Source organism: Dipodomys ordii, unplaced genomic scaffold (genome assembly GCF_000151885.1).
Source record: "Dipodomys ordii isolate 6190 unplaced genomic scaffold, Dord_2.0 Scaffold70, whole genome shotgun sequence".
NCBI classification, from domain to species: domain Eukaryota; kingdom Metazoa; phylum Chordata; class Mammalia; order Rodentia; family Heteromyidae; genus Dipodomys; species Dipodomys ordii.
The window spans coordinates 8,776,118-8,801,508 of NW_012267286.1; the positions used below are offsets into that span (position 1 = coordinate 8,776,118).

Genomic DNA, 25,391 nt, shown 5'->3' on the forward strand with positions numbered 1-25,391 from the left:
ATCCTTACTTCCATTCCACACAACTTCTATAGTGTTCCTAATTTCTAAGCTTACAGAACTGTTCTTCCATTTAACACATATTTATTGAGTGTTTAATAGTTTCCAGGCAATGTTTTTAGTCTTAAGTACTCTGGGAAAACAGTAATAAAAGTGACAAAAACTCATTGGGAACTTTTATTCTAGTCAGACAGATGAACAATAAACCAAGTATAATGTCAGCGGGTAGTAAGTGCACTGGAGGAGAAAAAAAAGCAGGGAGGCTGGGTGTGGCGGCTCATTAAATGCCTCCTTATCCCTTCCTGTAATCTCAACTGCTTGGGAAGAAGAGATTGGAAGGATTAGTGGTTCAAGGCTAGGATGCACAAAAAGTATTGAGACCCTGTGCAAATCAGTATGTCAAGGGTGATAGTGTGCATCTGTGATCTCAGTTGCACAGGAATAGAGGTAGGAAGATCATGATCTTAGGCAAAGCCTGTACAGAAATGTAAAGCCACACCTGAAAAATAAAAAGCAGAAAAGGCTGGGGGTATGGCTTATGTGGTACAGTTCCTGCTTAGCAAGTAGGAGGCCTTGAATTCAAACCCCAGTACTGCTAGGAAGGGAGGGAATGGCACTCCAAAGTGTTCTTGACATTGAGCTATGGAGAAGATCTCAGTGAAAAGTATTATTTCAGTAAAGATCTAAAGGAAGTGAGGGACCATGTATGGTGGACATTTAGGAAAAGAGCAGTCCAACAGGAAACAGCAAGGAGAATGGCCTGAGGTTGAATGTGCCTCGTATAGTTAAGTAACACAGAGTAGCCCAGTGTGAGTGAATGGAAATGAAGGAAAGGAAATAGACTGCTATTTTTAAGCAAAAGTCTTAGATATGTGTTTAAATCCTAGCCAGTCTTGTGAGTATATATGTGTGCATGTAAACTTAGATTGCATATCCTAGTTATCTACCAAATAAAAATAATTAAATTCAGTTTTTAAAAAAATGCTCAAATGAAAGCCAACTCATACATGCCTATGAGTAACACATATGCAATGCATTAATTAATTCACAGCAAAAATATTTACTGATCACCAGCTTAGTGCCAGCCACTAAGCTAGACAGTTGGGATATAACCATCAATAAAACAAACAAAAGTCCTGTTCTCATCAAGACTGCACTCTAAGGGCTGGGAATGTGGCTTAGTGATAAGAGTTCTTACCTACCCTGCACGAAGCCCTGGGTTTGATTCCTCAGTACCACCTAAACAGATAAAGCTGGAAGTGGTGCTGTGGCTCCAGTGGTAGAGTGCTAGCCCTGAGCAAAAGAAGCTCAAGGACAGTGCCCAGGCCCTGAGTTCAAGCCCCAGGACTGATAAAAAACAAAACAAAACTGCACTGTAGCCAGAAGAAGTTGACAACAAATTAAATGAATTATAGAGCAGGTTACAGTGTGGGAAGTGTGGAAAGGAGGAAAAATAAAGCATAGAAATAAGAACAAGAGTTCTGGAGGCAGGGATTTTGTGGATGGTTATATCCTGGTTCTCAGTGTCCTTGGCATATATAGATACCACATTTGGCTGTTCACCTGTGATTTATCTTACAACAGTGGGAAATTTGGTGAGAGCAGTCATCAAGTCAACTGCTAAGTTGAAGATTGGGTTTAGAGCCTGAGACAAGAGACTTAACCTTGTTGGGTCCATCCATATGTATGGTCCCACCACCTGCCCCAATAAGGTGGTTGTGAGTAGCAAAGGGTGAGCCAGCAGCATGTTCAACTCTGTAGTGAATTCTCAGTAATATCTCAGTGATGCCGGTGACAGCAAGAGGCACTCTTGCTCTAATTGAAAGCTGGGAATCCAGGTTGTCACTGAGTAGCTATTACTTCCTTTAGCACAGTGATACGGTTAATCAGGAATGAATTCTCAAGACTCTCCTATATATGAAGCTTTGGGCCAGAGCATGGTGGTTACAAGCATATTAGCTCGTATTTATAAATTACAGGGCAATGATCTTAAACACTGTACAAAAGTTTTAATTTAGGCTACACATTTTGATTTGTTCCTTTTTTTATAGTATCACAATCATTTATTATAACACGGTTCCTGATAATAGCTTTATTTTAAAGCTTTTTTGGATTCCTTGCTTTGGTCCATGTTAATTGTTTTCTCTATATTTGAGTATGTACCCCTAGGTATATACTTCATGAGTCAAATTGTGAATTTTATACCTATTTTAATAAGTATCCCCAAGTTGTTTATAACTTATACTCTGTATGTGTGTGTGCTGGTCCTGAGGATTTGAACACAGGGCCTGGCTGTTGTCATTGAGGGTTTTTGTTGTTGTTGTTGTTGTTATGATTAAGCCTAGTGCTCTACCTCTTGAGCTACAGCTCCACTTCCAGCTTTTTGGTAGTGAATTGAAGATACACATCTCTTCAACTTCCTGCTCAGGCTGGCTTTGAACTTTGGTCCTCAGATCTCAGCCTCCTAAGTATCTAGAATTACAGGTGTTAGCCACTGTTGCCAAGCAGCAACTTATACTGTTATAAATACCTTCACTGGTATTAACACTATCAGATTTTTTTAAAAAAAAATTGGAAATAGTGTTGTGGTTTAGTTTGTATTTATCTGATCAATCTTTTTGCACATTTTTTTTGGGGGGTGGTCCGGTCATGGGGCCTGAACTGTGGGCCTGGGCACTGCCCCTCAGCTCTTTAGCTCAAGGCTAGTGCTCTACCACTTGAGCCACAGAGCCATTTCCGGCTTTTTTCTTTTTGCTTATGTGGTGCTGAGGAATGGAACCCAGGGCCTCAGGCATGCAAGGCAAGCGCTCTACCACCGAGCCACCTTCCCAGCCCTTTTTACACATTTTTAAGCTATTCATATTTCTGTTTCTCTGAATTTCCTGTTCTTGTCTAAAGCCCATTTTAGTTGGGTTGTCCTTACAAAAATTAGTTTTAAATTCTAGATAGTAATCTTTTTCACTTTTCTGAAAGAAATACAAAGCTCATGAACTTCTTATTTTCTAGTTAGTTGCTTGTTATACACATAAAACTCCACAAGAGGGCATGTTCAAAGTTTTAAATCGGTCAAGATTTCCTCTCTTTGACTTTAAACTAAATGACCCCAAGTTAAAATTGAGGTCATTTAGTTTGTGTTTCTTCTTAAATGAAAACCAAAGCCCTGAAGATTTAACTCGTTGAAGGCAGACATGGAAATAGGATCAGTCTGGTATTTTTTCTGTTGCAAAGTCATGAAGAAACGGTGTTAAAATTAGTATCATTGTGTAGTCATTGTGTAGTTTAAGCATGCTTACTTCGTACTTATTTCCCTAATGATAGAAACTAAATCAGTGGCTAATACTCAAAATAGAGTTCTGGGAGAATGCAAGTCAACAGAAACACTTACCAAAACCAAGTTTTGTTCATGTCATAAAAATACAGTTTTGTCTCAAAGAACAGCTTTCTTATTTAACACTAGCCAAAGTAAGCTTCGTATTCACTGGTAGTGTTCATGCAGATTATGAATGAATACTAAAAATCACAGTTGCAGGACAAAAATATATCTAAAATTTTTCTAGTTGAATCATTTTTTCTAGCAGAAGACACTGATGTCTTGATTTTGTAGTCATAGTAGTTTGTGGCTGACGTAAGATAGAATCCCGCTGCCTTTCCTAATTAAGGCCGTGTCTCTGGCTTATCACATTTGTTTTCTCTCTGACTGTGGGAGAAGGGTTAGGAGGGTTCAAGAGAGGACCCTGTATGAGGAGAGAGATTTTTTAGGATTTTGATTTTGACTTTACTTTGGTCTCACATTGTTAATCCCAGCACAAATGCTGAAGTATTTGTCATAAATTCCAGTACCCTGATACTCTTCAAGGTATTGGCTGTTTCTTACTCATTTCTATTCCTGGCCTAGATAGCACTCAGTAAATGTAATGTAATGATTAATGTAAATGGATGTATGGTAACAATAAGAAAAATGTACAGTGATGGGGAAACCAAAGAAGAATGGAATTTCTGTGGGAAAATGTGCTTAGGAGATTCTGAGAAAAGTATCTACAAGAAGATAACTACAAAATAGAATTTGCTATCATTATCAAAATTTGGACATGATGCTTGGCGTTGATAGCACATACCTATAATCCTAGCTACTCAAGGATCTGAGATCTGAGGAGCACATTTTGGAGCTAGTCCAAGCAGGAAAGTCCATGAGTCGCTTTATCTCCACTAAACTACCAAAAAAAGGCCAGAAGTAGAGCTGTGTTAAGAGTGTTAGCCTTGAGCAAAAAGCTCAGGGACAGCATCTAACCCCTGAGTTTGAGCCCTAAGCACCAAAAAAAGAACAAAAAAGTGCATTATAAATGCTTAGAAACTCTAAACTTGGACAAGTTAAACACTTTATTTCACTTTATCTGTACAAATGTGGATAATAATGTCATTTTCCCCCACAGTGTTTATGCATGTGATTTAGAAAGTATCACCTATAAGCAGTATGTAAGGTGAACAATTATAGATTTTATATTACTATACTAGTAATTTTATATTATATATAAAATATAGTATACATATAGTAATTTTATATTACTATACTAGTAATTAATATTTGGGAAGTATAATCTTGTCTGACATGGTTGCTTTTTTTTCAATAGGGTCAGGACAATTTATTTCTGGGTATACTATAATTAACATGAGAAAGAAAATATTTTTCTGGAGTTGGCTATTAATAAGTGTGCATTTTTAGTTACAGACATAAAATTAGAGAAACTAAACTTGGCTAACCTGAAATCCAAGGTAGTAGCAATAAACTGAATCTTAAGGTGGCACAATGTTCACAGCTCTTTTTATTTTATTTTATTGTGAAACTACTGTACAGAGGGTTTACAATTACACGGGCAAGATAATGAGTACATTTCTTATCAAGCATTGTAGCCTTCTCCTTTGTTTCCCCTTCCCATTCCTTCCCATCCTCTCCCCTGCCCCTCCACCCCCCTTTACACTCTTATAGTGTAAATTCTGGGAGCTTTTGAGCAACTTTTAGACTTGGATTTAGAGCAAGCAGTTAGGAAGCTTTAGGGAAGTGGTAGGTCCTAGAGGATATTTAAACTTGATAGCAAATATCTACTATGCTGTCCATTTACAAAAGCACACGTAATTTTGTAGTCAATAGTATACTATGTTTAGCAAACTGGGTGAGTTTATTTTCATGGTTTTGTGTGGGGTTTTTTGTTGTTGTTCTGGTATTGGAGTTTTAACTCAGGGCTATGCATTCTTGCTTAGCTTTTTTTCCCCCAAGTCTGGCACTCTTACCATTTGAGCCATATCTCCACTTCTGGCTTTTTGCTGTTTAATTGGAGATAAGAGTCTTTCAGCTTGGAACCTTGATCCTCAGTTGTCTGCTTCCTGTGTAGGTAGAATTACAGGCATGAGCCACGGGTATTGATTGGCTCTTTGTATGTTTTTTCAGTATCTTAAAATTTAATGTAAAAATACAGAGCATTTTCTTTAGTGGAACAAAATGAGATAAAAAGAGTTTTTCTTTCATTATTTTTACTATCTATCTTTAGGTAGTTGATTCAACAAATCAGTTTGTAAGTGCGATGCTTCTTGGTTGCTATTGCTCCTTTCGTCATCCTCCCCTGCCCCTCCCAAGGTATATAACGTCTTGTTCTTTTGTTTACGAAGGGAAAACTGTTTCTACGACTAGAAGCTATTTAAAGACTAGGAAGTTTATTTTCAAAAACGGGAAGCTGCATCTCTTCAGTGTCACCATGTCAGACAGCAATAAGAGACAGAAGTCATTGTTGAGGCTGCCAGTGGAAACTCAGAAACAAGGGCACATACAGGAGAACACACAAACTGAAACTCTTAAGATTTGTGAATATGAATTGAGTCCCTGACTAAATTTGGAGGACCACCCACTTTCAGACATGATTATACAGACAAATGAGACAGAGGGAGGAAATACTATAAATCTGTTTTAATTATTGTGATGCTTAGGGACATACTGGCGTCTTGCCCTTGAGCCTGTGTAATTTCTGAGAATTTCCCCTTTGAATTATAGCTATCTATAAAACTTGATGATCATGTAGAAAGATTAAGATGTTACAGTGAGCATTAACCTACATTTCTGCTTCTCTTTCAGACTTGGGAAGATCCCAATCAGAAAGATAAGAACACAGACTGCTGTGGAGATAATGACCCTATTGATGTTTGTGAAATAGGCTCCAAGGTTGGTTTTATAGACTTTGTTTGTTACAACATATGCTTTGATTTATTCATGCTATGAAGTTTCATTTTTGCCTCTAGTCTTTCAACTCTTCAAAGTGCAAGCTATTGATTTCTCTGATATCTGGTCTTTTATATATTTACTTCTCTTAACCCAGGGGTTGGTAAATTATAGCAAGAAAAATGCAGCCACCCCTATATGTACAATACAGCTATGCCTAATGTGTGCATTGTCTAGGGCTGCTTTTGTACTACATGGTAGAATTGAGGAATTGTAGGAGAGATCATGGTGTCCACAAAGCCTGAAATAGTTACTATCTGACACTTTACAGGAAGTTTGCCAAGCCCTGTCTCTCCGCAGCATCCCTGTCATTATCCAGACAGAAGCTTTAATACTGATGAAAGCCAACTGCTTCTAGCCTCTCTTCTTTTTCATTTGTTTTACTTCTTCCTCTTCCTCTTCATCTTTCTTTCTTTTGCTTCTTGCTTTTTTCTCTTCCACTGTCTTCTCTTCCTCTACTTCCTTTTCTTACTTCCCCTCCTTTCTTTTTCCTTCCCTCTTACTGTTTTCCTGAAGGTGAAAAAGCCTTATTCCATTTTGTGTTTCTGGGAATTTGTTTATTTGGGTTTTTTGCCAGTCCTGGGGTTTGAACTCAGGGCCTGAACTAGGACACTGTCCCTGAGCCTCTTTGTGCTCGAGGCTAGTGCTCTACCACTTGAGCCACAGTGTCACTTCTGGCTTTTTCTGAGTAGTTTTATTAGAGATAAGGGTCTCATGGCTTTTCTGCCCAGACTAGCTTTGAACTCTAGTTCTCAGATTTCAACCTCCTGAGTATTTGTTGATTAGTTACAATTCATATGTGTATATGACTGTAATTCTCCAACAGAAATAAGAACAAATTATAAGTTTTGCTTATAATATTTAAGTTACAGTTGAGAATTCATTTTTTGAACTTTTTTTTCCCCAGGGATGGTCAAAGTATGCATAAAATGAAAGATTAGAAAGAATGATGGATATTCTAAGGAGTACCTCCTGTGCCCAGACACTGTGCTGTGTTTTTCAATCACATCTATGTATCTTGATAAAGAGTCTTATCATAAAATAGAAACTTTGTAATCTTAAGCAAAGGTCAATAAATTGATATTACATTGATCCAAAGATTATATAAAATTCTTTGAAAACAATTCCTGTCCTATGCAGTTCATATTTAGTATAAATTATTAAATTGTTTGAAACATTATGTAGGTGTTAAAAGATTAAATTTAAAGTGACTTTATTTTTGTCCATGAACAGATGTGTCAGTGAAATGTAATTAATGAGATGGTTAACTGGAAGGAATCCTATGAAAATATTTGTATCTGTTAAATTGATTTGACTTAGTGACACTAATTTGTTACTGACAGAACAAATTAATAACACTCAGAAAACTCAATATGGGTTCTTAAATAAACGTGTCAGTCACTGAATATGCAGAATAAAATGAAAGATTTTTAATAGTGATTTCTAAAGACAGTATTGGAAGCATAGTACCTTTAAAGCCTAATACATAGCCAGTGTGTACTAATTCCTGAAGAATATATTGACTAATCTTTGTAATGTTTTGTGTAGATAAGATACTAATTATAAATGATTAAATGAAAGTACTTCTACTTGAATATCGATTAGAATATTATAAGGTGTAGGAGAAATGCTCATGGCATAAGAATCAACAAGAGCTGCTGGAAGGCTATTCTAGAATTATTAGCAGCATGTAGAAGAAAAAAATGAATTCCTAAGCACCATGGTTTACCAGTAAGCAAAATACTGCTATTTTATACTAAAATTAACATTTTGTAAGCCTGGTTATTATTTGAATTTGGTGATCACAAAAATCTGTTTCTCTTCTAGGAACACATTCTTTAATTTTTATCTGCTTTTGTTTTTATTTTTGACCCTTTTTTCCCAAATATTTAAAAATTTTCCCCTCAATGTTATGTATTATAGAAAATTATAGTTTTATTCATAGACAAGAAATTAAAGACAAACTTTCTCTTAAAATCCTGCTGTGCCAATAAATGTAGGTTTTTATTTTTCCATGTTTTCTTCCTCAGATAAATATGTACATATTTGAGTTTGGGGGCATTTTTTTTTACAACTTATTTTTGTTATAGAACTTCTCCTTTTTAATTTCTTTTGGGATACTAGATTTTCCAAAATGGTACTTGAAAGATGTCTGCCATGATTCCTGCATCTGTGGATATAGTGAGACATTCGCTCTATCTAGATTGTGTTTTCTCTCCTGGCTTGCTGTAAACTAGGAACAGTTCAGGCCTCAGGCATTCTGCTCAGACTAGACTCTTGAGGATCAGCAGTGGGTAGGTATGTGAGAGCTCAATGTAATGATGTGAGCCCTTAAAAACAGAGTTTGCTCTGGCTAGTGGTGGAAGAGTCATGTGAGAAAGGGTGAGAAGGTCACAAGAAGTGCACATACCCCATTGCTGCTTTAAAGATGAGGAAGGGAAGGCACTTGGGAAGGATAGAGGCCAACTTCTAGATGCAGAGAGCAACACAACAGAGGCCTCTGTCCCACAACTGCAAGAAACCAACAGAAGAGAATCCTTCCTTGTTTTTAGCTTGCAAGGCCGTAGGTAGAGAATGTAGATTACTGGCCAAGACACCTGAACCATACAAACGGATGATATACTATTTGAAGCCTTTCAGTTTTAATAATTTATTATGCAATATTAGGAAACCTCTTCATATCATAGTAGACTTTAAAGTAGTATTTATATTGACTGGACCTGGTTGAAGTTTACCCCTGTTTTAAGTTCTTAATCACCATAGAACTTATGTTAGAGTTTCCTAAATTCTGAATCTACATAGAATATACACTGGAGGCCTCAGGGATTCTGCTCATACCAGACTCTGAAGGATCAGCAGTGGGTAGTGCTAAGTTCATGTAGAGCTGAGTGAGAATAACATTGGTATCTATAGATGATCTTGTATGCTGTCCCTGGCCTCTTTACTTCCCATAGTGGATAAGTGATATTGTCTTTATTTGACTGTTGAGAAACATGTAAAATATTCCATGAAGTAATCTTCCTCAGGTTGCCACTTGTAACAGTAGTGAAAGAATTAAGCTACACTGTTTATAACTAAAAATCCTGTCATTTGAAATTTTTTGCAGTGGCTACCAAAGTTGATAACCCAATTTTGATATCACTTAAAACCTTTGAGGCATATAGAATCCCAGCTTACTTCAAACATGATGAACTACATTAGTCCTGCAGAATTGATATTTTTTTGGGGGGGGTCCGGTCGTGGGGCCTGAACTCTGGGCCTGGGCACTGTCCCTCAGCTCTTCAGCTCAAGGCTAGCACTCTACCACTTGAGCCACAGTGCCACTTCCGGCTTTTTTTCTTTTTGCTTATGTGGTGCTGAGGAATTGAACCCAGGGCCTCAGGCATGCAAGGCAAGTGCTCTACCACTGAGCCACCTTCCCAGCCCAGAATTGATATTTTTAAAAAATCTGCCATGTAAAGTAATTTTCTTAGAAGGGTAGAAATGTATTTGAACTGGGAAAGTACATTTTTCCTGAGAGCCAGATCAGTTTATTCCTTTTCTCAATATGACCCGTCATAATATTTACTAAAGTATATTTGCACATATGTACTTTGCTAAGGGTGTGCTATCCCTGACCTCTATGCCTGGCTATGAAAAGAATACTTTAGTCGGACGCATGGAGCACTGTGGTAGAAACTTTCCTTTAACAAGTATTGTTAACAGGCTGAGGAAATCAAGCAGAATCCTGCAAGTTGATAATTGAGAGACACAGACGCAGAAATTTCAACATTATAAGTTTCTTGAGAGATTATGCATTATTCATTTGGTATCTAAGATTAAGCATGATATGGTTGGTAAAAATTTGTTGCATTAATTCAGATTGAGGTTAACATTTTTTCCTAAGTATCTTTTGTTTGATTTTTTTTCTTTATACTTTGCAAAAATGTTACAGTAATAGTTTGTTTGAAATAAAATGATCCCTTCTGCTCTTGATCAAAGGGCATGTATATTTTGATGAAGCTTTATGATCCATTAGGCATGCTTCTTGCTTGTCTATAAACTCATAAAAATTTTAAAATAAATTTTCAAATATCAAATAATTTATTTTATTTTTTTTTTTTTGCTGGTTCTGGGGCTTGAACTGAGGGCCTACACTCTGTCCCTGAGCTTGTCTGTGCTAAGGTTAGCACTTTCTCACTTGAACCACGGCACCACTTCCAGCTTTTTCTGAGTAGTTTGTTGGAGATAAGAGTCTCATGGACTTTCCTGCCCAGGCTGGCTTTGAACTGCAATCCTCAGATCTTAGCTTTCTGAGTAATTAGGATGACAGATGTGAGCCACCAGTGTCTGGCTCTAGCATGAGCTTTTTAAAAACTTTATGTGGAGTCCCAAGAACTTTAAAAACACTCTTTGTTCCCAACTTGTGAAATACTGGTATTTGAGGTGGAAGTAAAAATGATAAAATAATTGGTTTTAAAGGGATGTTGCAAAGCAATCTATATGACTACTTTTACATTGTCTGTAAGTATTACAACTTACATTTCTGTCTATAGTATTTTTTTGTCATTTGTATGGGTTTTTATGTTACTTGGGTAAACTCTTAAGAGCCTTGCAAATGGTGACTCTCTTTTTCTCTTTAAAGGTTCTTTCTCGAGGAGAAGTGGTTCAGGTGAAGATCCTTGGGATATTGGCTCTTATTGATGAGGGAGAAACAGATTGGAAATTAATTGCTATCAATGTAAATGATCCTGAAGCTGAAAAGTTTCATGGTAAGTCTGGAACTTCCCAGAAAAGTAAATTATTATGTCATTAGAATTCTTAGAGCTTAAAACATGGTCATGTAAAACACAATTGATACATCTGGGAATTAAATATATGTATTTTTTAAAATTTTCTTCCCATAGATTGTAAAAGATAATCTAAGTTTCTGTCTGAGTAGTGTCATATGTAGTAAGAGAAACAAGAGAGAGGAAGACATATCAACAAACAGTATTTTAAACTAAGAAAGTGTTTACTGTAGTCTACCAGCCATCTTCTCCATGTTCCCTCTTCCACTGACTCTCATCCCTTTCTGTTGTTTCCTCCTCCCTTCCCTTCCTTCCACACCCCTCTCTCGTACTCTTTCTGTCTTTTCACGCCGGTTTTTAGTTCTTTTGAGTGATTGTTGCTGTTCTGTAAAGAATGTATTTACAACTCATTTCTTATTTTGTATTTTTTCATTATGGACTTAAGTTGCTACTCTAAGACAGGGAATTCATTTCTAAACATAGCTTGATTATATTGTATTTCCTTCAGTTATTCCAATAACTCTTAAGTAACGTATCTAGAGTTCTATTTTTTACTTCCTTTCCTATGACCAGGTCAGAAGCTGGTTTGACAAGCTATGAGGCCCTGTCCTTCGGCTTATTTATTTATTTATTTTTAACTCAAGGCTGGCACTCTACCTCTGCCATTTGAGCCACAGCTCTACTTCCAACTTTTTGGTGGTTAATTGAAAATAAGAGTTTCATGGACTTTCCTGCCTCAGCTGTCTTTAAACCTAAATCCTCAGATCTCAGACTCCTGAGTAGCTAGGATTACAGGCATGAGCCACCAGGGCCCAGCTTCTGATATGATTTTGATATAGCAATATGCCCATTTATTCCTGGTTTAATTTGATAATTCGAAAGTGATGATTTTTTCTTTGGGTAAGTAAGTGATCAGTCATGCCTCATGGTTTGCACTAGATAGGTAGGTAGGCTGGTTACTTTCACAAACAAGATTCAGAGTTATCCGGCCTCAGCACCTTTTCTCCAAAGGGAGTACACCTTTGCTTAAGATTGGAGTTGCCCAGGGCCAGCATGACCTGAAAGCTCCCGTTCTGTACAGCGTGGAGTAACTGATCTCCATGATATCTTTTATCTATACATTTTTTCTTTTCTTTTTTTTTACTATATTTCTATGGACATATTTAAGCTGTGATGTTTTCAAAGAAATTTTGGAGTTGTTCTGTGTGATGAACTAGCTTCTCTGGTCCTAATGGACAGATGTGCAAACGTGGATGAAGCACATCGTCTTTTGTCTTGTATTTTAATTTTGACGTGAGTGAACTAAAACTTGCCATTGCATCAGCGAGCAAGTTTCAATTAGTAAAAACCATATTTCTATAATTTTAACTTTACTAATTTAAATCTTCAGGTTTTACCTACCAGGACTGGAATATCCACTATAATCTCACAAAAGTCTAGGTAAATAGCACTTGAAACTAAAACACCTTGTTCTCTCAAACAGAAAATTGATCACTTTGGCAGACTCGTTAATACTTGGAGACCATTCGTGTACTGCAATTAGGTTCCAGGCCCTAATGATTGTAATAGTACCTTAATTGCCTGAAAGAGTTAATAAGACTCTCAGGGCATGTAAATTGTTACAGAGAATGACTGGGCATTAGAGATAATAGTACTTGCTTATAAAATAACCAGATTCGGAGCTTTTCACAAGATGAAAATGCTGGGGCTTCTGTCACTTCCCTCTTGGTGAAATTAACCACGTACCCTAATGTAGAGCTTTGGAAATTCACCAAGCATCAAACAGATGCTTGACCTCTTCAGGACTTCCAGCAGTAACTTGGGACCTTTACAAGGGGAGGAATGTCAAGAACCAGGTAACTGAGGCCTAGAAGCTATTTCTACATGCTGAGCAAGGGACGTTACTACTGCTTTCTTCTCTTTATAAATAAACATTGATGCCTGTTGTCTAGCAAAATACTTTGCCTGTGCAGTGATTTTATAGTTTTAAAACATGAAAGATTAAAAAACATACTGAAATCTAAACAATCTTATTGGTGTAGAACATTCTGAATGAAAAAGTTACATGAACAAGAAGGAAATTATTTTAGACAGTTGGGACTTTTTTAAAAGCTCTTCATCACACTTGTTCTAAAGTTTTGAGTTTCATGTTTCAAATGTGTGGAATTTCAACATTTAGGAAGATGCGCAAATCAAAGCTGTAATATTCCTTTTATTTAGAGGAATAAATGTAGAAACTACATGGCTTAACCTTTCATTTGCTAAGTAAATGCTTCTAGTACCCTTGTAATAACTACTTTTTTAAACACATTAGGGTAGTGTTTGATCTTCTTCTTTCTGGAATATAATCTAATAATGTCATTTAGGAAAGAAAAAAAGAGAAGAGGGAATAGCCTGGTAATCTTGAAGGAGAGCATTCAAGTTAATCTGTGTGATGGGGAAAAAAGTTCAGTCTGCTTTCCTGCTTTGTTAGCAAGCAGTAGATGCACTCTTGGGCTGTGAAGAATCCCTGTCTTCATGTTAGCTGCAGCATTACTGTGCCTATCAGCTACACCACAAGCAATTTTCTCATAACTCCAGTCAAGATCCTTGCTGTTCCTATTTGTTCAGATAAGGAAACTGAGGCTTGGTGGGGAATGGTTACCAACTCCTCTGAAATTACCCTTTAGCCATTTTGAGTCCCATTTGGTTCCAAGAGATCATGATCAAGGCTGTATCACACTGCTCTTCTAAAAACTACTGGGTTAGTTGGCTGCATGTGTTGTCTTCTGGGATTTAGGATCATTTTCTGTTAAATAATGAAAGCATCAGTAAGATGATAATTAGAGGTCCAGTGAGAAGGTAGCTCTTTTCATCTTCTTCCCTTTGATTCCATTAATGAATATATCTTAGAGATGTGGGTGAGTAAGGCTAGGGTGTGGGAGGAGGCAGTTGAAGAACAGGGACAAATTGAGTTAAATGCACTATAATTACAAATTAAATTACTGGGAGTCTGTTGATCTTTGTTGAACATTGACATATTATAGTTTTTTAGGTTTCAGTCACAATTCAGTCATAGCTGTAGATTCTAAAATACTCCCCTTTGCTTGTTATCTGGCTTTGGAAAACACACACACAGATACACACACACACACACACACACACACGGAAAGCACACACACACACACACGGAAAGCACACACACACACACACACACACGGAAAGCCTGAGTTCCTTCATGTCTAAATTTGTAGGGATGATTGTCTATGTTTGTGTTCTAAGAAATACTTTTAACCTATTATTTTTAGTCCATCTTCCTCTCTAAAGTGAATGATCTAAATTATCGTCAAAGTTCCTGCTGAAGAAGAAAGTGTGTTTTTATCGTCATTATTAGCATAGTAATTGTACATATTAATAGAATTCACTGTGATATTTCCAGACATCATAGAACCACTGCTTGCTTCATTCATGAGTTAGATTTCTTAGGGACACTGGCACATTTTTAAGTACTTCAGGGGAATTCCTTAGAGATGAAGCTGGAGGTTCACTGGATGCCTGTGTGTGATCCAAAGCTGTGCTTTCAACTACTTTCAATTTTTTCCTGATCACATGAGATTTCTTATAAACTTGTAACTAACCTACTTTTGGAAAAATCTACCAATTTTTTTCAGGACTGAGTATATAGGTACATATGTAGAATTCATCTTTTTTTTTGGTTGGTCATGGGGCTTGAACTCTGGGCCTGGGTGCTGTCCCTGAACAATTCAGCTCAAGGCTAGCGCTCTACTACTTGAGCCACAGCGCCACTTCCAGCTTTTTCTGCTTATGTGGTGCTGAGGAATCAAACCCAGGGCCTCATGCGAGGCAAGCACTCTACCACTGTGGAGCCACCTTCCCAACCCGAATTTATCTTTTTTAAACCCCTTTGGAAAAGATGTTAGCATTTGGCTATTCCCTGGTTTGTTTGTTGCTTGGTTGATTGGTTTTTCTTTCTTTATAATAAAGACAAAGACAACTAAGTTTATATTACAGATTTTTTTAATTAAAAGAAAAAGCTAGGCCAGAAGCCGGTGGCAAATGCCTGTAATCCTAGCTACTCAGGAGGCTGAGATCTGAGGATCACTGTTCAAAGCCAGCCCAGACAGGAAAGTCCCTGAGCCTCTTATCTCCAGCTAATCAGAAAAAGCTGAAAGTGGTGCTGTGGCTTAAGTAGTAGAGCACTTGAAGGAGAGCATTCAAGTTAATCTGTGTGATGGGAAAAGATTTCAGTCTGCTTTCTTGCTTTGTTAGCCTTGAGATAATGTGCTCAGGGACTGTACCCAGGCCCAGAGTTTAGCCTCCAGGACCAACGAAAGAAAGGAAGCAAGCAAGCAAGCAAGCTAGGACGCTGGGCACTGGTAGCTCATGACTGTATTCCTAGGTACTAATCAGGAGGCTGAGATCCTCAGATCTCAGCAGCCAGGACAGAAAAGTCTCCTTGAGCCTCTTATCTCCAATTAACTACTCAAAAACCAGAAGTGGCATTGTGGCTCAAGTGGTAGAGCACAAGTCTTGAGCACAAAGAGATTAGGGACAGCGCCTAGGTCCTGAGTTCAAGCCCCATAACTGACAACATCCTTAGCTGTGTTCTGATTTGGTAGAAATAGTCCAGGTAAATGCAGCATTTTAGCATTTTTCTGCTGATGTTAGTGGGAGTACAGGTGATTTTCAGTTTGTGGAAATGGATGGTGAAGTTACAAATGTGAATTACATGGTTTAAAAACATTCCCTGGTGATTTTGTATAGTGTTCAACATGGGCACTAGTATTAGGGACAGTTGGTGAATATGTAAAAACATGCAACTGTATTTTAACAAAAATGAACATTTTCAGTAAAGTTTGAAAATACCTTCTAACTAGATACATTTTCACTTCTTTCAAAGCAAGAAGCCATTTGTTTATACTTGAAACTGTAGTGTTTTTAATTTTAGTATTTTTAGAGTCATGTTACATGGTAACATTCTAAACTTTATCATCTGTCATGAATGGTCTTCCTAAGTCACTAGCAATCTAACGCATCATACAATCTGTCATCAAATTACCTGACCTCAGAAATACCTTTCAGGTCTTCTCTCTGGTCTCTTATACTAACACTTGTTACTTTTCCATTAAAATAGTGCTAACATTTCTCTGCTCTCAGCTTCCTATAACTAAATATATTGTGCAATTTACCAAACTTACCTGATTTTTTAAAAAAATCTTACTTTAAAAGAATGTTGGGAATCTTCTGACTTCTTATTCTTTACAAAAAAAATGTAAATTCTCTTTTAAGTTGCTAAATGTTTTAGTAATCTTCTCCTACCAGTTTTTCTAAACATTCACACTATCTAACAGGGGTCACAGCACAGTAGTTTCTCCTCTCCCCAGAAATGCAGGCTCACCTCACTAGCTTTACAAATACGTTTGCCTCTGAAGTATCTGTCTAACTGAAAACACCTTCTTTTCTTTTGAGAATCAGTCCAAATACTACCTTTCTTGACTATGAGACAAACATGATTGGTTAGTTACCAACCCCTTTTTTTCATTCACACCATTTTGTTTGATTCTGTGAAGTGTGTTTGATTTCACATAAGTTTAATTTGCTTGTTTCCATTTTGTACTCTTTTCAGAGCTGGGGACAGCGCTCATGATTTTTGTCTTTTTGAATTTCTTTTTTCATGTTACCTATTTTACTGTGAGCTAACCTGAAGGGTTGTGCTGAAAGTATTTTTGATTGCTGATAATTTGATTAATTTAATTCTCATTTTAAAACTAAATATTTTCATCTGCTTTTAAATAATTTTACATATATGTAGTCCTTTCCCACAGTAGTTATTTACATCTAATTCAAAAACTCTGGGGAAGAAATAATTGTTAAGAATTAATATATAATAATATTAGGGCTAAAAATAAATATCATTAAATAATAAATTAATTAAAAATTGGTTTTTAGAGTACCTGTATAACATGTGCAGGGAAACCCTGAGTTCAGTCTCCATAATTGTAATAAAAAATTGTTTTTCAATTTATTTGGAGTCAATTTAATGACAACCATAGTGGAACTGTGGCAGATGATGCCAGATGATCAGATTTGGGACACTTTTAGAAAGAACTAAGAATTATCATTAAAAAAGGACAACCAGTAAAAACTTATATAAGTTTCAAAGTGTCAAAGAGCTGAGAGGGACAAGTCTGTAATATTAAGAACTCTAAATCATAGGAAGCCTAAAAGAAGGTCTGGAGATGTGACTTAAGTGGTAAAATGTCTACCTAGCAAGTTAGGGGCACTGAGTTTAAACCTCAATAGTGCCCCCCCCCAAAAAAAACAAAGTCATGTACTAAAACCAAGAGCAGTCATCAAATATATAGAGATCGAAGATAGGTAGGTAGGCAGGTAGGTAGAATGGATAGATAGATGGATAGATAGATAGATAGATAGATAGATAGATAGATAGATAGATAGATAGATAGATAGATAGATAGATAGATAGATAGATAAGATAGATAAGATAGATAAGATAGATTAGATAGATAGATCTCACGTATCTCCATCCCATTCCAGATTTTTTTAGAGGGTTTCATTAGTGTTATAAACTAGATCCTTTGCTACGCTGTTCCTTGACTCCAGAGTAACCCTTTCTGCACAAGGCAGTTGGAGAGTGTGCCCTACAGCACAGACTTCTACAAGCCAGTAGTGGCTGGTGTGGACCCAGGACTCCCATGCGACTCGCGTGGGTCTGCTTCTCCGCGCTCTTCTCACAGACCCTCTTTCTTCACTCTGCTCTAGCCTCAGGACTTTTACTCAGCAAAAGCACAATCTTAGCTCAGAGTATTTGCACTGTCTTCCTTCCTGGAATACACTCTTTTAAAAAGTCTCATACTTCAAGAGTCTACTAAACTGTATTTTATCAGATGTGACCTCTCTGTCTAAATTTCTCCTCCTCCTCCTCCACTTATAAAAGCGCTCTACCTGTGTTGTAGAATGCTGTTGCTTTCCTGTTTTTCTACCCAATCCTAATTTGATAACAAATGTGTTTTGCCCCTAGTTTTACTGAATTATTTTAAAACATTCAAAGTTAATTTCACAGAAACCAGGACTTTTTTTTTGGGGGGGAGGCTGGTATTTGTATTTGTATTTGCTATGTAAGTTCTCTAACCACTAGAGTCATGCCCCCCCCCCCGCCTCAGAACTCTTGTGTTGATAATGCCATTGGTTTACTTAATATTAGTGATATTCTCATAATTATATAACAAAAATACAAACATAAATGCCTTGGGAATAAACACATGATGCTTGATGAAGCTCACAGAGGTGTGGGCTTTGTGCTAGCTAGAGCACTTTTACTTGGGAAAGAGACTGACACATAGTTAGAACCTAATAAATATCTGGATAAAAATGCATTCATACCCAGCTTTAATGTGTTCTCATCTGGGTATGCCTCATCCTTGGCTAACTTTCTTTCCAGGTCATATTTTTTTTTTGGGGGGGGTCCGGTTGTGGGACCTGAACTCTGGGCCTGGGCGCTGCCCCTTAGCTTTTCAGCTCAAGGCTAGCGCTCTACCACTTGAACCACAGTGCCACTTCTGGCTTTTTTCTTTTTGCTTATGTGGTGCTGAGGAATCGAACTCAGGGCCTCATGCATGCAAGGCAAGCGCCTTACCACTGAGCCACCTTCCCAGCTCTCCAGGTCATATTTTTAAAACACAGTCCTGATGTTGTAGCTTTCACTGGCTTAACCCCTCTGATGCCTGTAAAGTGTTCTTGATTCCTTAGCAAAATATATGTTTTTCTCAGTGATCGGCCCTTCTTGGTATCTCTCTTTCCCTGCTTCCTCCTAACAGCCAGGTCCTGTTAGTACACATACTTGCTTTCATATGATATTCTTTCTACCGTTCCCCTTGTCTGATTGGCCCTTGTGCCTCCCAGTTTTCGTGGTGTTTTCTTTCCTTTTTGTATGACATCCTTGGCATATATGTTTAAGCCTACTGCACTTCATTTGCAGTTTGTTCTCTTGTCTGTCCATTTCCCATCACTAGGCCTCGGAACATCTGAACAAAGGGAAATACATTTATTATATATATCCACTAACTCTTTAAACCCAAACACTACCATGTTTGAAGGTGCTCTGTACATGTAGAATGAAGAAACAGTATCTTACATGTGGAAGTCTAGAGTGATCTATCCATCAGATGTAGCCAGTTGGCATCACTGATTATCATCTTCCTGGAGGAGAACCGTTTTCTTGCTCTTGTAGGTTGATACCTACCACTAAATGAAATGAAGTTTGGTTTTTAACAAAATGTCTTTTTTTGTGTTTCTCTCCTTGCAGATATTGATGATGTAGAGAAGTTCAAACCAGGTTATTTAGAAGCTACTCTGAATTGGCTCAGATTTTATAAAGTACCAGAAGGAAAAGCAGAAAACAAGTTTGCTTTTAATGGAGAATTCAAAAACAAGGTAAACATAAGAATTATTATTTTAAAATGTACCTTCTGCTGTATGCACAAATACTTCTTTCACTTGGGTTATTTTTTATGTGAATGTATAAGCGTAATGACAAAAGTGCTTTATTATTGATTTGAGTATTTAAAGACATTCAGGAGAGCTAAGTAAATTCAAGAGGCTAAGAAATATCTATGTGAGTCACCTCATATAAAACTTGTTCACTTTCTCAGAAAACAAAAGAATTCCATGGTCAGTTTAACTTTGCAAATTGTCTATGAAGAAAAACCCTTCCTTTACTCTTTTGAGGAGAAAGATACTTGTCCATAATATAATTCCATAGAGGCCTCCTTCCTGACTGTTCACCCTGACCTAAAATAAACTACTCAGTAATTAAGAAGCCTGAGTTCCCTTACTGTCATAGGATTTTTCTATTAGAATGCCAAGTTACCATAAATTGTCTCTGATGTGTTACCAATAGAAAAAATAGACCATGAAGTCAGTTTTTCAGATTGTTACAGTAAGTGCCAATTATCTACAAACTTCTAAACTGGTACTAGTAAATAATGTATATTTTACAAGTGAAATAAGACACAGTAATGAAAACTTAAAATTTATATTAGATGATAGAAGAATGTATATAAGTTGATAGCTGGACCTTGTAGTTTTTGAGAGACACCTTAAATGAACCCTTAATGTCAGCTTCTTTAAGATTATTAAGTATAAACATAAACCTTTTTATTTTAGACTGCATTCTTTTTAGAATTAAATATTGGAAATTTGTATAATAAATTATTTTTATCTAATTCCTCTAAATACATATTTTCATGTCCCTTTATTGCCTTAGGGCAGTTCTGTCATGTCATGAAACTTCTCTGTCTGAAAACTGGGTCATTTTTATAACTCCTTCAGAATATAATCATTCTATACATTGCTCTTTATTGCAAAGTTTAAAACATAGAGCCTACAAGGTGCTGGTGGTGGCTCAGGAGGCTGAGATCTAAGGATCATGGTTTGATGCCAGCCTAGACCGAAAATCTGAGAGTCATCTCCAACTGACTAGCAAAAACCTGGAGTGAAGCTGTGGCTCAAGTAGTAGGGTACTGATCTTGAGCAAAGAGGAAAATAAAGGGGCTGGGAAGGTGGCTCAGTGGTAGAGTGCTTGCCTTGCATGCCTAAGGCCCTGAGTTCGATTCCTCAGTACCACATAAGCAAAAAAGAAAAAAGCTGGAAGTGGCGCTGAGGCTCAAGTGGTAGAGTGCTAGCCTTGAGCTGAAGAGCTGAGGGACAGCGCCCAGGCCCAGAGTTCAGGCTCCACGCCCGGACCAAAAAAAAAAAAAGGAAAAAAAAGCTCAGGAACAGTGCCCAAGACCACCACAAAAACAAGGAGTCAAACTTAAAAAAAACTTAATTGTGCTTCTTTAGCATAATTGAAAGGATGACTTTCCATTTTTTTCTATTCTGGTATTTTTCTCCTAGCTCCTTAAGCAAGTTCTAGAATGGCTTCCAAGTACTCACAGTTAACAGAACATATTTGGCTAACAGTTTTTTCTTGTATGATCCAGACAATAAATTATTTTCCTTGTGTTATATCTTAAGCAAGATTTTCCAGCACTGCTTCATTGAAAATTAAACTATTCTCTGTTATTTTAGCCAATAGTAACCCTGAGAGAACTTTTATTTTAAAGGTTAAATTTCTGATTATATTATATTTCAGAATCCAAGAGTATTGGAGCTAAGCTTAGCACTTCACATACAGCATCTTTATCCTTTGTTCAGTTCTATAGTTAAGGTTAGGGACTGGCAAACTATTTCCATATAGGATCATATGGTTACTTTTTTAGGCTTTCTGGACTTTAATTTAGTCACAACACTGAACTCTGTCATTGTAGTATTTATTAAAGCAGCACAAGCTAACAACTGCCAGGGCTGATGTAATCCACAGGTACTAGTTTGCCAGCCCCTGAAACAGACTATTTCCATTGTTCTCATTTAGTTAGTGAGGGAACTGAGACTTAGTGGCAGTAAGACTACCCCCAGAGTTGTTAACTTTGGTAAGTAAGGAAGCCAGGTTTATACTCAAGTTACCCTGGTTCTGGCGCTCCTGCTCATGTAACAGTGTTATAGTGAGATTAGTTCTGGGTTAACATAACAATGTGATTGCTATGTCTATTCTTGGTTGAACCTAGGCTTTTGCTCTTGAAGTTATTAAATCTGCTCATGAATGTTGGAAAGCGTTACTTATGAAGAAGTGCGATGGAGGAGGTATAAAATGGTAAGAATTTGTCTTTTTGTTTGTGCCCGTACTGGAGCTTGAACTCAGGTCCTGGGGCTGTCCCTTAGTTTTTTCACTTAAGGCTAGTGTTCTACCACTTGAGCCACAGCTCTACTGTCAGCTTTTTGATTAGAGGTAAGATTCTCATGGACTGCTGAGGCTGGCTTTGAACCATGATTCTCAGATCTAGGATTACAGTTTTTGTTTGGGGGTCTTTTTTTCTTTTTGGCAGTACTTGTATTTGAACTTAGAGCCTTGCATTTAGCAGGCAGGTGTTCTACCACTTGAACTCCCCAAAATTGCCTTTTCTACATTAATTTCAATTATTTTTCATTTAAAAAGTATAAAACAGCTATGCAGTGGGTGTTAGAGTTCTGCTCTGTGAAGCTAGGAATTACCATTGTCCCCTTCTTCAAGGAATTTAGGTTTTATTGAGACACTGACAAGCAAATTAAGCATTTGATTGCAATACAATGATATGTGCAGACATACAGTAAAAAATAGCAACTTTTCAACCTTTGAAAATATAGTAGTAATAGTCTAACAACTAACACACTTTTTAAAATTGTTTTTAAGTCGTTGTTAACACTCAGCAGGTCAGTTTATGAGTTCAGGGCATCTTGATTGATCTCATCCCTTTCATCATTCTCCCCATTCTTCCCAACACACCCGCCACATCATTTCTTAGTAAGTCTTGTCCAACATGATCAGGATTATTAGCTTATTAAGAGTCGTCAAACGGTAATAACATGTAGCATACATAACTTAAACATTTATTTTAAACATTTAATATATTTATTTACCAGTCTTTGGATGCAGGGCTCAGATCTTTTCTGTACAGATCCCATGATTTTTCTATACATACACCAACAAAAGCAGACTAGAAAATAAAGATTTTTATAATCTTTAAATACCTTACAACTTAAAAACTGTTACAGAATGGGAGCAGTGGCTTATAAGTGTAATCCCTGCTACTAGAGAGGTAGAGATGAGAAGGGCAAAAAGAAACCTTAACACCTAGCAGTTTACCTGTATTGAGACTTTATAGAGCCTTGGTATTGTTTACAGACTTCCTAGTTGTGAGATTTACATAGTAGCACTTTTCTTACCACATTCCTTTTATTAGTAAGAGTGATTACTACTTATATTGTAAAATTATAGTAATAACTACAACTGACATAAGTGACTCTTGGTGAAGCAAAGTCACATAGTAAACCTGGGGAGCAGAGCCCCCAACATCATGGCCCCTCTGAATCAGAAGAAATGGAAGGAACTCACTCATTAGCACACAGCTATACTTCCTAAAGAGTTACTACCTTCCCCCATTGTTTCCCATTTATCCACAGTCTGCTGTCATTCTTTCTGTGCTGATTCTTCTACTTATTTTTACTCTGAAGGGAACTTTAGTTCTAAGTTATGGTGTGTTTTTGCAGTAGCCCATCTAGGGATTGCATTACAATAAAAGTAACATATATTGACCATTATTATACTGTTCCAGAATTTGAGTGTCTTATATGTTTTCTTCCATTAATTTCAAGATAAAATATGTTACACTCTCCACTTACACAGGAGGAAATTGAAACTACATGAGATTTAATAACATATTCACTCAGTAGAGTATTTAAACCCAAATTCCAAACCTATCTTAGCAGTTGTCTTTGTCTGTGTTGCTATAACAAAGTATCTGAAGCTGGTAGTGTGTCAAGAAAAGAAGTTTTTTGGCTTAGAGGGCCTAGCATCTATTTGCCTGTGGAAAAGGCTTAATGGCAGACGTCATCACACAGTAGAAGCACATGAAGAGGTGACTCAAGACTTGAGCCTTGGAAGGGACTGGCCTCCATCTTGTATAACAGTTGGTATTAATCCACTCTGGTGAGACCTACATTGAGCTCAAGAGGGCAGTCGTGACCCAATCATCCCCCACTAGGCTCTACCTGAAAGCTTCCAGCATCTCATCACCACCAGACTTGCAGCGCACAGGCTTGGGCGTGGAGGGGGAATTCAGATTCAAGTGTAGTCACACCAACATTCTGTTACCTTGTCTACTTATCTCACAACTGGGACTCCAACTCGGTACCCAATGCTTTTGCCCATTACCTAATGCTCTACCAACTTAACCATGCTCCCAGCGCCCAACAGAATTTTAACTTAAGAATTTTGAGGCAGTAAGCCAGATGCTGGTGGCTCACACCTGTAATACTAGCTACTCATGAGGCTGAGATTTGAGGATTGTGGTTTGAGGTCAGCCTGGACAAGAACATCCACAGGACTCTTACCGCCTATTAATTATCAAAAAGCTAGAATTGGAGGTATGGCTTAGTTGGTAGAGTGCCAACCTTCAGTCAAAAAGCCAAATGAGAGCATGAGGCCCTGAGTTCAAGTCCCCAGTACCAGCACATACTCACAAAAAATGAATTTTGATATAAATTGTAAGCACTTAAAGTGAAAAGCATGGGAATTTTAATCTGTTTTATCCACTCTTTTTATTAGTACTTCATTGTAAAGTAGTTACTTCTTTTGCCTTTGTGTAATGAGCAGCCTTCCCCTTGCTGTTGCTGAAGGAGCAAGCCTCCTTTCCTTCCTGGTCCCCTCCTCACCCGTTTTCTTGGTGCAGTGTAGGTTAGATCCACGCTCTTCACTAGAGCCATTCTCTCAATCCTTGTACCCAGACCACTTCAGAATGACTTAGGGAAGCATTGGAAAGTTCAGGTGCAGTGTCGCCTCCTCTGAATGTTTATTAGGATCTCTGGGGAAGGGGGATCTAAGCCAGGTATGATTTCCACACTCCAGACATATTTCTGATGAGTTTCTACTTAAGAACTAAGAAATCTAAACTTGGGCTGGGAAGGTGGCTCAGTGGTAAAGCGCTTGCCTTGCATGCCTGAGGCCCTGGGTTCGATTCCTCAGCACCACATAAGCAAAAAGAAAAATCCCGGAAGTGGCGCTGTGGCTCAAGTGGTAGAGTGCTAGCCTTGAGCTGAAGAGCTGAGGGACAGCACCCAGGCCCAGAGTTCAGGCCCCAGGACCGGACCAAAAAAAAAAGAAGAAAAAAAGAAATCTAAACTTTTCATGAGAGATCAAACAAGACCTTCCAAGGTGCCATCTCATTACCTTCCTAGCCTCATTTCTATCACTTCCTGCTTCTACTTTGGGCTCCAGCAAAGATTCCTACAAAGTCCATACCCATTCCCAGCCCCTCTGCTACTTTTTTTAATCCAGGTTATGACTTTTGTTTCTGGGACCGCTGCATTTTTCATTGATACTTTGAGTAGTTCTCTGAAAGTAACTTTTTACTGGTGGTAATATGTACTCTGAAAGCTGTTTATTCTTGGAACAGAGAATTTTCATTATTTCTATTCTCACCTGAGAAAACTTTTAGTTTTCTGTTATAGGAGAAATAAGTATACTTATAAATAAATATATAATATATATTCTGTTATAGGAGAAATAAAATTTTATGACATAAGGGTTTCCCTTTCAGCCTCTCTCTCCTTCTCTTCAAATACAGTTTTCTGATTTTAAGAAATCAGAAATGTAGCTGGGCGTTGGTGGCTCACGCCTGTAATCCTAGCTACTCAGGAGGCTGAGATCTGAGGATCGCGGTTCAAAGCCAGCCCGGGCAGGAAAGACCGTGAGACTCCTATCT

At 37.5% G+C, this 25,391-nt stretch overlaps 1 protein-coding gene across 1 annotated transcript in view; it reads left to right on the plus strand.

Annotated features, from left to right (window-relative positions):
- Window positions 1-21,749, plus strand: part of Ppa2 (pyrophosphatase (inorganic) 2) — a 56,760-nt gene extending 35,011 nt beyond the window's left edge. The window contains exons 7-10 of the mRNA XM_013023742.1: window positions 6,119-6,205; window positions 10,887-11,013; window positions 19,358-19,485; window positions 21,660-21,749. Coding sequence (XP_012879196.1) covers window positions 6,119-6,205; window positions 10,887-11,013; window positions 19,358-19,485; window positions 21,660-21,749 — 432 coding nt within the window. The remainder of the gene's footprint in view (window positions 1-6,118; window positions 6,206-10,886; window positions 11,014-19,357; window positions 19,486-21,659) is intronic.
- The last annotated feature ends 3,642 nt before the right edge of the window (window positions 21,750-25,391 follow it).